We start from the raw sequence: 14853 nt of genomic DNA, 5'->3' as shown, positions 1-14853 counted from the left end.
CCCCATGATGAATGTTACAGCACAGGTGAAATGCTGCCACTAGGAAAGCTACCAAACTAAGTGCCTAGGGTTTTTATTGGAGGCAGGTCATATACACACACTCTGCCTAGCATATGCCAAAATTCCAGATTTCCAGAAGGAAAGCAGGTGTTCAAGATAAAGCACATCCTTGTATAAACAACTCGTGTAGTGTGAGCCACTCTCAGCAGTTAGGGAATGGCAGGAACCTTCCCTAAATCAAATTCCCAGATGCCATCCAAGGGCCAAGATTGCAAGCAGTCTCACGCAGTTTCAACCCTGCTCTATTAACTCTTTTCTGTACAGTCTGTCTTCATTATATGTTTATTTTCTTTTCTCTGTATGTGTGGAGACTATGAATATATATATAATTTTAAATTTAGACCCAAAAGCCATAGTTATAAAAGATCTCGATCAATTAGTAATAATTTTTGTTTGTGAAATTAATTTTGAAAATTAATTATTTAAAATCCATCTTGGGCTATGGATTCAGTCCATTTAATACATAATCTTAATAATAGTTAACATTTTTTGGGTTAGGCAGTCTTCTAAATGTTTTACATGTCTTCTCATTTAATCCTCACATAATCCTGTGACGTAGGTGCCTTTATTTTATTTTATAAAGAATCTAAATTAACTAAAATTATTTTTAAATTAACAAAAGTGCAGTTAAATAATACAGAGTTGGCTGTAGTATATTTCAACATTTTAAAAAAATCAAAACATTTAATTAAAATATGTCCACTTATTTTTATCCACATTTTTTCTTGCCATGTATTGAATATAACAGACAGGTAGCAAATTTTAGCATATGGACAAGCAATGAAGGAAGAAATAATCTGATTGATTTGATTAAGAGTATTTCTAAATTACTTTGTTTTATAGTTTCTTAATCTTGGCTTTTCTTTTTCCTGTTGGTGTAAAAGTGAGGATTATTGTTGAAGGGGTGGGTTTACAAATAATATAAAGATTATATGGGGCAAAGGTGAGTAATGCATATGTGATGTGGAATTCTTTAACACTTTTTTCCTATGAAATTAAAATCTTTTTTCTTGATTCCCCCTCTTCCCCAAGTCTTTAGATGACCTTTCAAGTGTATCTTCTGATGATTTAATACAACTTCATGCTTACATTTCAGACACAGGTAAGAAACTTAAAAATTTGATTATTATTACCCTTATATTATTTTCCACATTTATTTTTATAAGCCATTCTTCTATAGTCATATTTTTAAGTTAGTTTTTCCCCTGCAGCATGTTCCTCATTAAATTCTTTGAAATTTACTTACTTGTGTATATAGGTATTTTCTTTCTGTAAGGTTGTCACTGTTAACATTTTAAAAAGCTCAAATTCTAAGTATTTTGTCATTGCTAATAAACTCGAACCAATCTTTCTCTCTTTTTATTTGCATCTAGCTGATATTTGTCCGCATAATTCTCATTAAGTCATTTGGGAGACAGATTTTAGTTCAAAATTTGTTTTCATGAATACAAAGCCAATTAGATAACTGAATAAATGAAGCTTGTAGAGGTATAGGAGTTTACAGAAGTTCAAGACATGCTTGGATTAGGTGAGAAACCTCTAAGATTTTGTATCTCAGTCAGCAATATGGTTAGTGAACTGAGAAAAAAATCAATATTCATCATTGCCATTAGGTTATTAGATAAAGTCAGTAAGTAGTCGATAATGTCATTTTCTTACGTGGTCTCTCCCTGGTCCTAGAATATAGGAGTATTATGATAGATTACATATTAAAGTATAGACATACTGAGATATAAATCTCAGTTCAATTTAATGCTTACATTTTAGATACTGAAATGAAATTTATAGTATAAGTGCAGTTTAAAAGATAATTGGCATTTTTTTTAAAATCTGTTTTCTTTTGCTTTTACTGGAGCTGGAATCTCATTTTGCATTCTGTTCTCTGCTAAATTTCTGTAATAACTTATCTATAATTTCTGTCTCAGTTCCTTTTTTTTTTTTTTTTACAAGTAGTTGATGTACACATTACTTTGCTCTTAAAGGTCTTAGATAAAAACCTTGTCAATAAAACCATGTTGCTTTTCTTTCTAGCTTTTGCTAGAGTTGTCCCACCTTTTCGTTCATTAAAATTTTAAATTATTTTATAAACCTGTATTTTCTTGGTTGGCTTGTCTTCCAAATATGAAAGCCTTTGTTAAAGTGCAAACATTTAGTATTTGTGCTTTTACTTCTTTCTTGAAGACCTTAAGCTTTCATGTCTAGAGGAAGATGCTCATGCCCATATTTCTTTTGTGGATCTTTCTCTTCTCTGAGAGTTCTGATTTTCCAGCTGCATTGTCCATTTATTTAGCAAGTATTTATTAGCTTCTTGTAGGAAGCACAATGCTAAGCATTTTTAATAAATTGTTATTCTTGTCAGACAAACATTTAAATACTAAAAAAGCAGCATACATAGTAGTTAGGAGCACTGCGTTTTATCCAGATTGCTTGGGTTGAAACCCGAGCCTTGCCACTTAATACTTGGGTGAAATTGGGTGGGTTCTTTAACTTCTGTTCTTCAATTTCCTTATATGTAAAATAGGATAATAATACTAATTATTAGTATGCTTATCTCATAGGGTTATTATAAGACTAATGAACTCATTACAATAGTAATAACCTGATGGGGATTTTATATTAGTTCTTGTTCTATAAATATTTATTCTATCAACTAGAGGCCTGAGTGTGGTCCGGCCGGCCCACCCCAATTGGGGCCCATTGGGCCAGGCTGACGGTGGGGAGGGGCTGCGGGCATCCGGGGAGAGGGGCCCGGGGTGGTTGGCAGTCGGCCCCGCCCCTGATCGGGGTGTTGGGGCAGATCAGGGGCAGGGCCAGCTGGAGTGGGGGGGTGGACAATAGGGGCCTGGATCAGGCTGGTTGGCTGCCACAGTGCGTGGCACTGCCACTGGTGGTTCTGGTTGTTTTGCCATTCCGGCCGCTGGGCTTTTATATATATAGATTGGCCTCCTGAGTCTCTCTGAATCTAGATCTTCACACTCTTAACATCTTTATTATAGGAAGAACTGATAGTATAGTGTAGTGCTACTCAAAGAGTGGTCCATAGACAATTGCTTACTGCTTCCTTCATTGCAAAATCTTGCTTTAAAAAATATTGGCTAAATTAAGCAATATGCTTAGTGATGAGATTGATTTATATTCTGGTCCTACATTTTTATCTCGCTATAGATTTATAACAGTTTTCACATCTCCTGCTATGAGTAACATGGTCCTAATGAAAACAAAACCTATTTCCACTGTTATATCTTACCATCATCCCAAAATCAATATATGTAACCTCATTTATCTTCTTTAAAACCAAATTACCTTCTGTCTTCTGTGCTGAACCTCATTTTATAATAACCTCATTGTTTTTCCTGTGGTGCAAACATCCTGGCCATGATCTCTGTGCCTATTAATTTGTGTTAAATCTGATTATTCTTTTGTAGAATGCTTTCTTACATTTCTCTTTCTTTTTCTATTCCTTGCTATTCTCCTTGCTGTTATTAACTCCTAACTGGTTATGGTTTGGTGCCTAATTGACTTCTGTTTTCTATTTTCCTTTCCCAAACCTATCTTAAACACAACAGATAAAGCCATTCCCTTATTTATATGCTAACTCTCTTGAATGAGGGCCGGTTCTCACATGATGAAAAAGTGTATAGCAGTTTGTTATGCATAGGTCTCTGAGAGAAGGATGATCGGAAGAGGAGAGCAGTGAAATATAGTGTTACCTACAGTTTAAGCTCCTGAGAGCAACATAACCAGCCTTTCTCCAGTTTTATATTTTGTCAAATTATATCTTATATCCCAACATAGGTATGTCTAGATTCATCTATCCTGAAGTGATTGTGTACCACAGCATCTCCTAGCCTGAGAGTATGTATAAAATATAAGTAGAGATAAGAATACAACACGATGAAATAAGAACCAAGTAAATTATAGAAATTAAAATATAGTGATTGGAATTAAGGTCAATGGTGGAATAAGACTAAATACAGATGAGGAGAGACTCAGTAAACTTTTTGGAGACCTCAAGAAATAATCTAGAAGAGCATATAATGCAGAGAAATAAGAAAGTGGAAACTAGGAAATACAAAGAAAAGGATTGAAAGGGCATCTCTTTTCATAAGATTAGTACAAAATGTGAACAGGTTTTGATTTTAAAGACTGCTGGACTTGGATAGTTTGTGGGAAATTAGTAGGAAAATGCCTTTAAAAAGTCTCCAAAATAACTACACTTGTGAATTGTTGATTAGAAATGAGTTGCCAAAATAGCAGATAAGTCTTATTCCATTGCTTTTGCTTTCTGTTTAGCTGAGGAGATTTTAATTGACATATAACTAAATAGTGAAGGCTAGTACAAAAGGTTATTATTTTGTTTCTGTTATTTTTTCCTCTATTAAATTTCAGGCTCTAATGCTATGCTGTGAAGTTGTATTGTGGTATCCTAACTATAATATAGGTAAAAGTCCTTGGGGAGATTGTTCAAAGTAGACATTACTGTATGGTTGGTTGTGTGGTTGGTCATGGTTGGTCATGTCATCATAAACTTGTAGCTTGTTTTGCAGTGTAGCCATCTATATATATAAAAGCCTTAAGTGACCATTACGACCGGAACGACCAGTCAACCAGTTGCTATGATGCACACTGACCACCAGGGGGCAGACACTCAATGCTGGAGCTGCCCCCTGGTGGTCAGTGCGCTTCCACAGCCAACCTCCCACAGTCCCTCACCCCATCCAGCAGGTTCCAACTGGCAGGCCCTGTCTGGCAGGCCCCCAGGCCCCATCCAGCAGCTGGTAGGCCCCCAGGCCCTGTCCAACAGCCAGCAGGCCCTGGCTGGCCCGGCCCCGATCGGACTGGGAGAGATGGCCCTGCTAGGCCCTGATCACCAGCCAGGCCTAGGGACCCCACTTGTGCACAAATATCGTGCACCGGGCCTCTAGTCATATATAATACCTTATGGGTGCGAGTACAGATGATGGGATTCTATTTTATCCCCTGGTGACATCCTTTTGTCTCAGTCTGTCATTTCAAATTCTTCATTTCATGTTGTCCTTTTTGTTTTTGTTCTTCATCTTCCTCCTTTTTTTGTGTCTTTTGTTCCTCTTCATTTTGTTTTAAATGACTAGTATATGCTGACTATGACCCATATGCTGTGGCAGGCGTTTGTAATGATCATGGCAAGACATATGCATTGTATGCCATCACTGTGCACCGACGCAATCTAAACAGTGAGGAGATGTGGAAAACCTATCGTCGTTACAGTGACTTCCATGACTTCCACATGAGAATCACTGAACAGGTAATGAGGTTTTAAAGTGTGTGCTTTAAATTGTTTCCTGAGTCAATGTTTAATTCTAAATAGTTCTGAGGATGTTAAGGTATTGACCAAAGCCAATGAAAGAAAACACAGTGAGAATTTGTGTATAATCAGTATAAACGTTAGAATGATTTTGAACATTTAACCAATAAATCAGACTTTAATTATAGCCACTGTTGACTAGACAAAATATTCATGGTATACCTTGGGAAATTAAAATGAGTGTATATTTCTCATTTTGAGTCGTGTGTATGTGTGTGTGTGTGTGTGTGTGTGTATGTGCGCGCACTTATCAGAGGTATTTGGTTTAAAGTAAGGAAGGAGATCACTATAGAGTATTTTTTAATTTTCAAAGCTATAGTCATTTTATTTTATTTTTTAAATCGCTTTTCACACACCTTTAATCTTTTTTTTTTTAATATATTTTTTACAGAGAGGAAGGGAGAGAGAGAGTTAGAAACATCGATGAGAGAGAAACATCGATCAGCTGCCTACTGCACATCTCCTACTGGGGATGTGCCCGCAACCCAGGTACATGCCCTTGACCGGAATCGAACCCGGGACCTTTCAGTCTGCAGGCTGACGCTCTATCCACTGAGCCAAACCGGTTTCAGCTATTTTATTTTTTAAAATATATTTTATTGATTTTTTACAGAGAGGAAGGGAGAGAGATAGAGAGTTAGAAACATCGGTGTGAGAGAGAAATGTCGATCAGCTGCCTCCTGCACACCCCCTACTGGGGATGTGCCTGCAACTAAGGTACATGCCCTTGACCGGAATCGAACCTGGGATCCTTCAGTCCGCAGGTTGACGCTCTATCCACCGAGCCAAACCGGCTAGGGCAGCTATAATCATTTTAGATGACATCCTTATTTTAATAGTTTAACAGTTAAATCTTTGATCCAATACATTATTTTAAGAACCATAACCTAAATTAAATTTAACATTAACCAAATTTGTATTAAATACAACCCTCTTGTTTTATGGAAATATAAGGACTCTTAAAGATAACAAATTATTTCTGTTCTACTTTTTATTAAATATTTTTTTCTTATCCTTAATTTAGAAGAAAATAAACTGTCACCAGATGGATGGAGTAGGTTATCTATGAAATTTATTTTAACTCTTGAGAGTCTTTGATTTCATTCAAGGCTTATAAATATACAACTAGTATTAAGCCAATACAAATTATACTGATTAATGGTGACATTTGATTGGGTGGACTAAAGCTTTGAAATGGCATTGTACTAGTTTAGTAATCAGAAAATGCCGTTTTCATTTAAGAGAGTAGAGGGAAAATGGTTGGCATTGGTAACCTCATTAAAATATTTTTTTAATGAGAGTGAGATAAACTACTAATAACTTTAAAAATGATTAAAAACAGGTTAGTGTTGACTCCAGAAGCCCATATTAAAAAGACTATTTTGAATGTATTTAGATGAAATTAATAACTTAGGACATGTTTACTTTTTCTGTTCATGTTGAGTACATCTTTATGAATAAAGATGTATAAAAATAAAAGGAAATAATTAAAATGTTAAATGTCATATTATTTTAGAAATGGGCTGAACTCCCCATTCATTTATTTAACAAATATTTATTGAACTTTTCTTATATGCCTGGCGCAGTTCTCAATGCTGCAAATATAATTGTGAACAAGACAGGTCCTTGCCTCTAGGAGTTTATATTCCAGTAGATACTATGCATGTCTTTTTCACTGGGTGAGCTGTAACTAAGTACAGATAAAAGTAGTGATTTAAAAGATATTAAGTGTGCATTAAAGTAACTGAGTGAATGTATTTTTGTGCCTGGATATAAACACATTTTGAATCCTGATATAAAATTTCAAGAATGTTTTTTAAATTTTCCAGTAATGTGTCTGGAATCTAAACATGACATATTCGATGTAGAAAAATAAAATCTTTGATTTTGGAATGTCTATGATTTACATATAGTATTTGAGTTTTTTGTGAGCATTATAATACTTTTTATTATTGTGAGTTCTTTAGGTAAATTTCCAATTTCTTTTACATGCCTTTAAAAATATTTTATGAATTTCTGGCATAGAATTATATTACTTTTCAGGAATGGCCCACCTTGTACTTATAAATAATTTTTCAAATACCAAGTTTATAATAAGTCAATATGAAGTATAAAATTTTCCCATTTTTTCCTTTTATAATAATAATACTTTAAAAAGCTATTAATCATCAGTGCCTCTGTTCCAGACAGATAATTTTAAAAAGAGTTTGATAATTTAGACTTTGAGAAAATAACTGTTATTGTAACATTTATTTTTTTTCTTTTTATTAATAATGTTTAATATTTTAAAGTTTCTGAAATAAATTGTTTTCTTGGATACTGTTATATTCCCGTGGTGTATTTCATCCTAATGAAATACTACAATATGGGTGGCTTAAACAACAGACACTTACTTTCTCATGGAAGGCCAGATCTCAGTTTTGGGCTTATTTATCCCTGAGGCGCCTCTTTTTGGCTTTCAGTGACTGCCCTTCTCATTGTGTCCTCACATGGCCTCTTCTTTGTGGGCTCTCATTCCTGGTGGCATTTTGTAGGTCCAAATTTCATCCTCTTAGAAGCACAACAGCCAGATTAGATAAGGACCTGCCCGCCCTAATAACTTGTTTTAATTTTATCACCTCTCTAAAGGCTCTTTCTTCACACATAGTCACATTCTGACCTGGAGGTTAGGGCTTCATGTTGGGGAACTACAGTTCAGTCCATACCATATTGGTAATGCCAGAGTAAACTGTGTTCTGTAAAATTGAGTCCATAGTTTAAGATAATGTAGGTAATATTCCAGGAAATGAAATATTTTAGGACTCCTTGAAAACTTTGATTTACTTCTATTAGGTGTGATTAAAAAATTTAATCCATTGGCCATTTGATATCCAAGAAGGACATATTCTAATAGTTTTGTGAATCGCCAAATTCATGAATATTACTACAGCATAACTTCTCCCCTGTAAATTGCCTCTCCACTTTCCCCCCTACCTTGCCTGGGGCAAAATAACTGCTTTTAACTTTCATGTGTAACATACAATCAACTTGTTCACATTATAGCTCCAAGCAACCATCTGATTTGCCATTCCATTTAATAATTTATCAGAATCTTCCAGTTTGTGGATGAAAATTATCCTACACCTTTTCATTCCTCTTCTCTTTAATCTCTGCTCCAGAAATGAATGGGTTTTTGAACATAGAATGGTTTTAGAAAATGGTTTCACTTCAGAATATGTATCACATGGGAAAAGCAATGAGGCTGCTTGAAGTTTCAGATGCTAGGCTGTTGGCCGGGCACAATCACTAGCTAAATGACTTCCATCTTAAAATGTTTGTTAGTAGCTAGTGTGGTTAAAACTGCTTCAGTGAGGCACAGCAGCGTACTGCGTAGCTGGGGCTTTGAAGGTGCACCCACATGTTAAGTAGTCTAGCACTTTACTTTTCATGTGGTTGGAGGGAAAGTATCAGTGTAGTGCTCCAGCTGTGTATATACAGAATTGTAATATAGCTGTAAGCAATATTTAAAAATTTCCTTTTCTCCTCTTAATAATTAGCCATTACAAGACTTAATTTATTTGAAGTCATCAATATAAAAATATTTCTTTATAAGATTTTTTAACAAGCCAGAAACACATAACTTTGATCACTAAAAACTTATTTGCTAATACTTTATTTACAAGTCAAAGGATTATTATAGATAATATTTTTAAAACTTTTTATTATAAAAAATTTGAACAATCTCAAAATTAGAGAAAGTATTAAAATGACACCCCATGTGAATATTGCCCATCTTCATCAGCTGTCCATGTTTGTCATTCTTTATTGAAATTACTTTGTAATATATAACATTAGAACTGTGGTTTGCCTTTGCAACAGCGTGGATGGACCTGGAGGACATTATGCTAAGTGAAATAGGCCAGTCAGAGAAAGACAAGTACCATATGATTTCACTCATATGTGGAATTTAAGAAATTTCCAAGCAAAATGGAGACAGACTCATACTAGAGACCAGGCAGATGGGGGTGGGATGGGAGAGTGGAGGGATTGAGCAAAAAAGAAAAAAAAGAGGGAACTCATGGACAACAACAGTGTGATGGTTGTGGGGGTGATAGGGGATGGATGGAGGTGGAAAAAGGCATAGAGGGGATAAATGGTGATGAGAAAACTAAAATAAATTTAAAAAAGAACTGTGATTTGGACATATTTGGAAAATAATTTTCTATTTTCTGATTTTTGCTTAATAAAATACATTGCAAAATGATCTGTTTCAAGATGTTTTTAATATATAGAGAAATTGTTACTAGGAAAATTCTTTTCTCTTTTATTAAAAAATTAAGATTACTGAATGTATTTTATCTTCCAGTTTGAAAATCTGTCAAGTATTTTGAAGCTTCCTGGGAAAAAGACTTTTAATAATATGGATAGGGATTTTTTAGAAAAGAGAAAAAAGGATCTTAATGCATATTTGCAGGTAAGTGTATGTTTATTTTTGCCCATAGATTTTCATTTTAATATAGCTAATGAACTCAGTATGTCAAAACGTGTTTCATTGAAGGAATTAAGCTAGAGTGATAGGTTATATCATGAAATATTGTTGGTGAAAACAGTATTTAAAAGTTTTTGCCTGGATTTTTTAGTGTACTTTTATTAATGTTAAATTTGAAATTAGTACGTGAATAACATAATAATTTACTAATGTGAATTTTAGGGTTATCTGTAAAACCTGAAAATGGAATAGTAAATATATTTGGTCAACTTTCATATTAGATGCACTGAAAGTCAAAATAGCAGATGGAGAGAATAGTATATATCCTAATGTTAATAATCATAGAATTATTGATGACTTTAACTGCATAATTGTTTTTTAAATGTAAAATTAAAATTTTTACCCTTTTTTTCTGTTAGTTACTATTAACTCCTGAAATGATGAAAGCATCCCCAGTTTTGGCTCACTATGTGTATGATTTCCTTGAGAATAAAGCCTACAGTAAAGGGAAGGGGGATTTTGCTCGCAAGGTAAGCAGACTATTGCATTGATTTTCTTACAGATCTATTTTCATACTTTATTTTCAATGTAAGGAAATAAATTTATACTTATGTTTTAAAACTAGAAAATGTTATTAAATGTAAAATGGCATGTTTATCTTCTGTGCTTTACTAAGCCTATCAGTAGGTGTACCTAATAAGCATAAAGTCCTATCTTTACATGTGGATTAAAGCCAGCAGTAGCTTCAAAGAAAGGGGGGAAAAACTTAGAAATGATGCATTGATGAAGATTTGCCTAAAACAGGTCACAAGCTTTTCATTAGTTTCAGAAGGAACTGTTTCTTACTAAGAGGAAATGTCTTAACTTGGAGTAAGAATAAGAAAAGTGTTAAATAGGATATGTTTTTTATGCTTAAGTGAAATCCTTATTATTTAAAATTTATTTTTGGATGCAAGACCTATACTTGGAATAAGATACTAGGTTAAAGCAATAAATGATTAAGTGCTAAAATTGGGCAAGATGCAGCGGTTCTCAACCTGTGGGTCGCGACCCCTTCGGGGGTCAAACGACTCTTTCACAGGGGTCGCCTAAATACATCCTGCATTTCAGATATTTACATTAAGATTCATAACAGTAGCAAAATTACAGTTATGAAGTAGCAACAAAAATAATTTTATGGTTGGGGGTCACCACACATGAGGAACTGTATTAAAAGGTCGCGGGCATTAGGAAGGTTGAGAACCACTGGCTTAGTGGGTGAGAACACAAACTTTGGGATCAGATAGTCTTTGGTTCAAATCCCTGCTCTTCCATTTGCTAGCTGTGACCTGCAGCTTAACCTTTTTGGTCTTTTATTTTTCTCAAAAATGAAGATGTTAATCTTCACTTTAGAGCATTATGTGAATCAGATGAGATAATCTGTGTAGTAATTACAGTGCCTGGCAAATAACTAACCTGAATAAATGTTGGGTCTTAGTAGTAGCAAAAGCAATAACAGCAGTTGGGGAAGCTTGGCGAAGGAACTCTGTGTATTATTTTTTGCTACTTTTTAGAAGTGTGAAATTATATGAAAATGAAAATTCACAAGAAAAAAAGACTTCCTTGCCACTCCCTCTGCCCTGCCTATTGAAAATACTAACTTTCAAAACATTAAGGATTACCTCAAAAAATTAAAGATGGAACTGCCTTATGACCCAGTGATTCTATTTCTGGGTATATATCCGAAGAAAACTGAAACACTAATTCAAAAGAAAGTATATGCATCCCTATGTTCATTGCAGTATTATTTACAATAGCCAAGATTTGGAAGCAAGCCCACATGCTGTGCCCATCAGATCAGTGATTTTCAACAGTGTGCCACAGCACACAGGTATGCCAAAGAATTTTAAAACATGCAACACCTGACTATTTAGTTAGGGGCACTTACCTCTTTTCCCTTAAATTGCCAGATTTAAAAAAAAAAGACTAGCCGTCCAGTGTGAATGAATCAAAATTCTACCTATTATGATAGTTTATGTGAGCCATGAGATGAAAAAGGTTGAAAATCGCTGAGTTAGATGAGTGGATATAAAGCTGTGGTACATTTACACAATGGAATACTACACTGTAGTAATAAGAAGGAAATCTTACTTTTTGCAACAGCATGGATGGACCTGGAGAGTATTATGCTAAGTGAAATAACCCATTTTTATGTGGGATCTAGTGAACAAAAGATATTGCTTTAATAATAACTTCCCGGTCATGTACCTTATGTTAGGAAAAACACGGGGTGGTCTTATCTTTGTATTTCATGATTGAAGTGATTGAGTTTAAATTCCAACTCTTAAGTGGTTTTATTATCAATAGAGATTCATTCATGTACTTCATCTTTTTCATGTTTACCTTACTTTCTCTCTCATAAAATTGTATCAGTTTAAGCTCTGGCCAGGTAGCTCAGTTGGTTAGAGCATTGTCATGATATGCCAAGGTTGCGGGTTTGATCCCTGGTCAGAGCACATACAAGACTCAGTGAATGCATAATTAAGCGAAACAACAAAACAATGTTTCTTTCTCCCTTCCTCTCTCTCTCTCTCTAAAAATCAATCAATAAATTTTTTTTTAAAGGATTGCATCAATTTTAGGATGCTAAGTTGATAACAGCTTTTTGAAATAAAAGAATCATTATATTAAATGTATATAATTTCTTTTTACTAACAAACTGTTTTTATATATCCAAGCAGTTATATATCAGTTTAAAAAATATTACCACTGCAATCTAAAGATCCTTCTGATTCATTTTTGGAAATCCACAACACATACTTATAAAAATAATAAATCATTGCAGTAATTACCAGGGTCATTTTGATGTCCTTTAGATTGTCAGAATAATTTTTATGCCTATCAAGAATTAGGGGCACCCGTCTGGTGTGCCTCAGTGGTTGAGCATCAACCTATGAATCAGGAGGTTAGGTCACATGTCTGATTTTCAGGCTTGATCCCCAGTAGGGTGTATTCAGGAGGCAGCCAATCAATGATTCTCTCTCATTGATGTTTCTGTCTGTCCTTCTCCTTTCCTCTCTGAAATCAATAAAAATATATTAAAAAATAAAAAGAATTAGGAGTTTTCAGCTGCCTTTTTTTTTGGCTAAATTATAGTTTAATATTTTTCTTAATTATATTTTACTAGAAATTAAGTAGCTATTAGAGAAAATTATTTGTAAACATTTTATTGACTATTTAGAGCTTGAAGTAATATTTTATAACACATTAACTTGATCATACAGTTTGTCTAGCTTTGCAAAATATATGGGCCAGTTTGCTAGAAAAACTAACTTTCAACCAGTCTTCTCTGTGCACACACAATGTCCTTCTGTCCAGTTTTATATCATGGTGTGAAGGCGTTTCAAGCTATAGTTAGAGACCTAAATTTAAGTTAAAATTACTTTGTGTTGTTACCAGTACAAAAAGCTCAACCTAGGTGATAATTAAATGACTAGGTAACTTCTTTGTAAGGTAGGCTAAGTGCCATTAACCCATAATTTACTCCTCTGCTGGGTAATTTTCAAGTTTCTTTTTCTGTTTTAAGCATCTGATTTAAGGCAAATCCTGTTGTTAGAAATGTTATTATATGGTGATGGACTCCATTTTATGTATCTAAATTCAACTTACTTTAAGGTTAGGCATCACAATCTTAAGTGTTTTTTCTATCATGCTTGGCTCTCCCAGTCTCCATCACAAAACAGATGCTTGGGATTTACCCTCAGAAACTGAGTGAAGAAAAAGGGGGTGGGAGGTGATGAGAGAAAGAGAAATGGATTCTGTAGGTCTGGGATGGTACACAAGCAACTATTTTAAATAATATTCTAATTGATGATATAGAATTAGGTTCTGTCAGTGACAGTTTATCCTCATGTCTAGATAGCATGTGAGATTATATTTATGTAATCAACTCTAAAGGTTGTATTAGTTGAATCCACATTTCTCCTAAACCTACATTTCTAAACTGTAAGATATATAAAATTCTAAAATGTTCTTGAGGATATTCAAATAGTTTTTTTACACATATGTGTATGTTTATTTTTATTATTTTATTTTTTATTTTATTTTTTTAAAATATATTTTATTGATTTTTTACAGAGAGGAAGGGAGAGAGATAGAGAGTTAGAAACATCGATGAGAGAGAATCATCGATCAGCTGCCTCCTGCACATCTCCTACTGGGGATATGCCCGCAACCCAGGTACATGCCCCCGACCGGAATCGAACCTGGGACCTCTCAGTCCGCAGGCCGACGCTCTATCCACTGAGCCAAACCGGTTTCGGCTATTATTTTATTTTTCAACTAGAGTTGATACCCAATATTAGTGTCAGATGTACAGCATAGTGGTTATACATTTATATATCTTACAAAGTGATCTCCCAGATAAGTCTAGTACCCACTTGACACCATGCATAGTTATTATAATACTAGAGGCCTGGTGCACGAAATTTGTGCACGGAGGGGGAGGTTCCCCTCAGCCTGGCCTGCACCCTCTTGCAATCTCGGACCCCTCAGGGGATGTCTGACTGCCCACAGGGATTGGGCCTAAACCGGCAGTTAGACATCCCTCTCACAATCCAGGACTGCTGGCTCCTAACCGCTCTGCCTGCCTGCCTCATCGCCCCTAACCACTCTGCCTGCCTCATCACCCCTAATGCCCCTGCCTGCCTGATCATCCCTAACTGCTCTCCTGCCTGCCTGATCACTCCTAACCGCCTCTGCCTCAGCCCCTGCCGCAGCGGCTTCATCCGGAAGGTCATTCAACTGTCTGGTCTAATTAACATATTATGCTTTTATTATTATAGATTATTGACTATATTCCCTGTGCTGTACTTTATATCCCCATGACTATTTTGTAACTGCTAATTTGTACTTTTTTTTGTTAATCCTCACCTGAGGATATTTTTTCTATTGATTTTTAGAGAGATAGGAAGGGAAGGGGAAGGGTGAGAGAGAGAGAGAG

General features: G+C 35.0%; 1 protein-coding gene across 3 annotated transcripts in view; it reads left to right on the top strand.

The window, feature by feature from the left end:
- SNX13 (sorting nexin 13) overlaps window positions 1-14853 on the top strand; it is a 102172-nt gene that overhangs the window by 73310 nt on the left and 14009 nt on the right. Inside the window, exons 17-20 of one of the 3 annotated variants that reach the window (XM_081101884.1) lie at window positions 1093-1162; window positions 5172-5344; window positions 9750-9857; window positions 10292-10402. In XM_081101884.1, coding sequence (XP_080958010.1) covers window positions 1093-1162; window positions 5172-5344; window positions 9750-9857; window positions 10292-10402 — 462 coding nt within the window. The remainder of the gene's footprint in view (window positions 1-1092; window positions 1163-5171; window positions 5345-9749; window positions 9858-10291; window positions 10403-14853) is intronic. The other 2 variants (XM_081101885.1, XR_013996567.1) reach the window with 2 other exon arrangements.

This window comes from Myotis nattereri (assembly GCF_964212035.1).
Source record: "Myotis nattereri genome assembly, chromosome: 11".
In the NCBI taxonomy this organism is placed as follows: Eukaryota; Metazoa; Chordata; class Mammalia; order Chiroptera; family Vespertilionidae; genus Myotis; species Myotis nattereri.
Note: the sequence above shows the minus strand (reverse complement) of the source record. Positions and strands in the feature narration are given on the sequence as shown.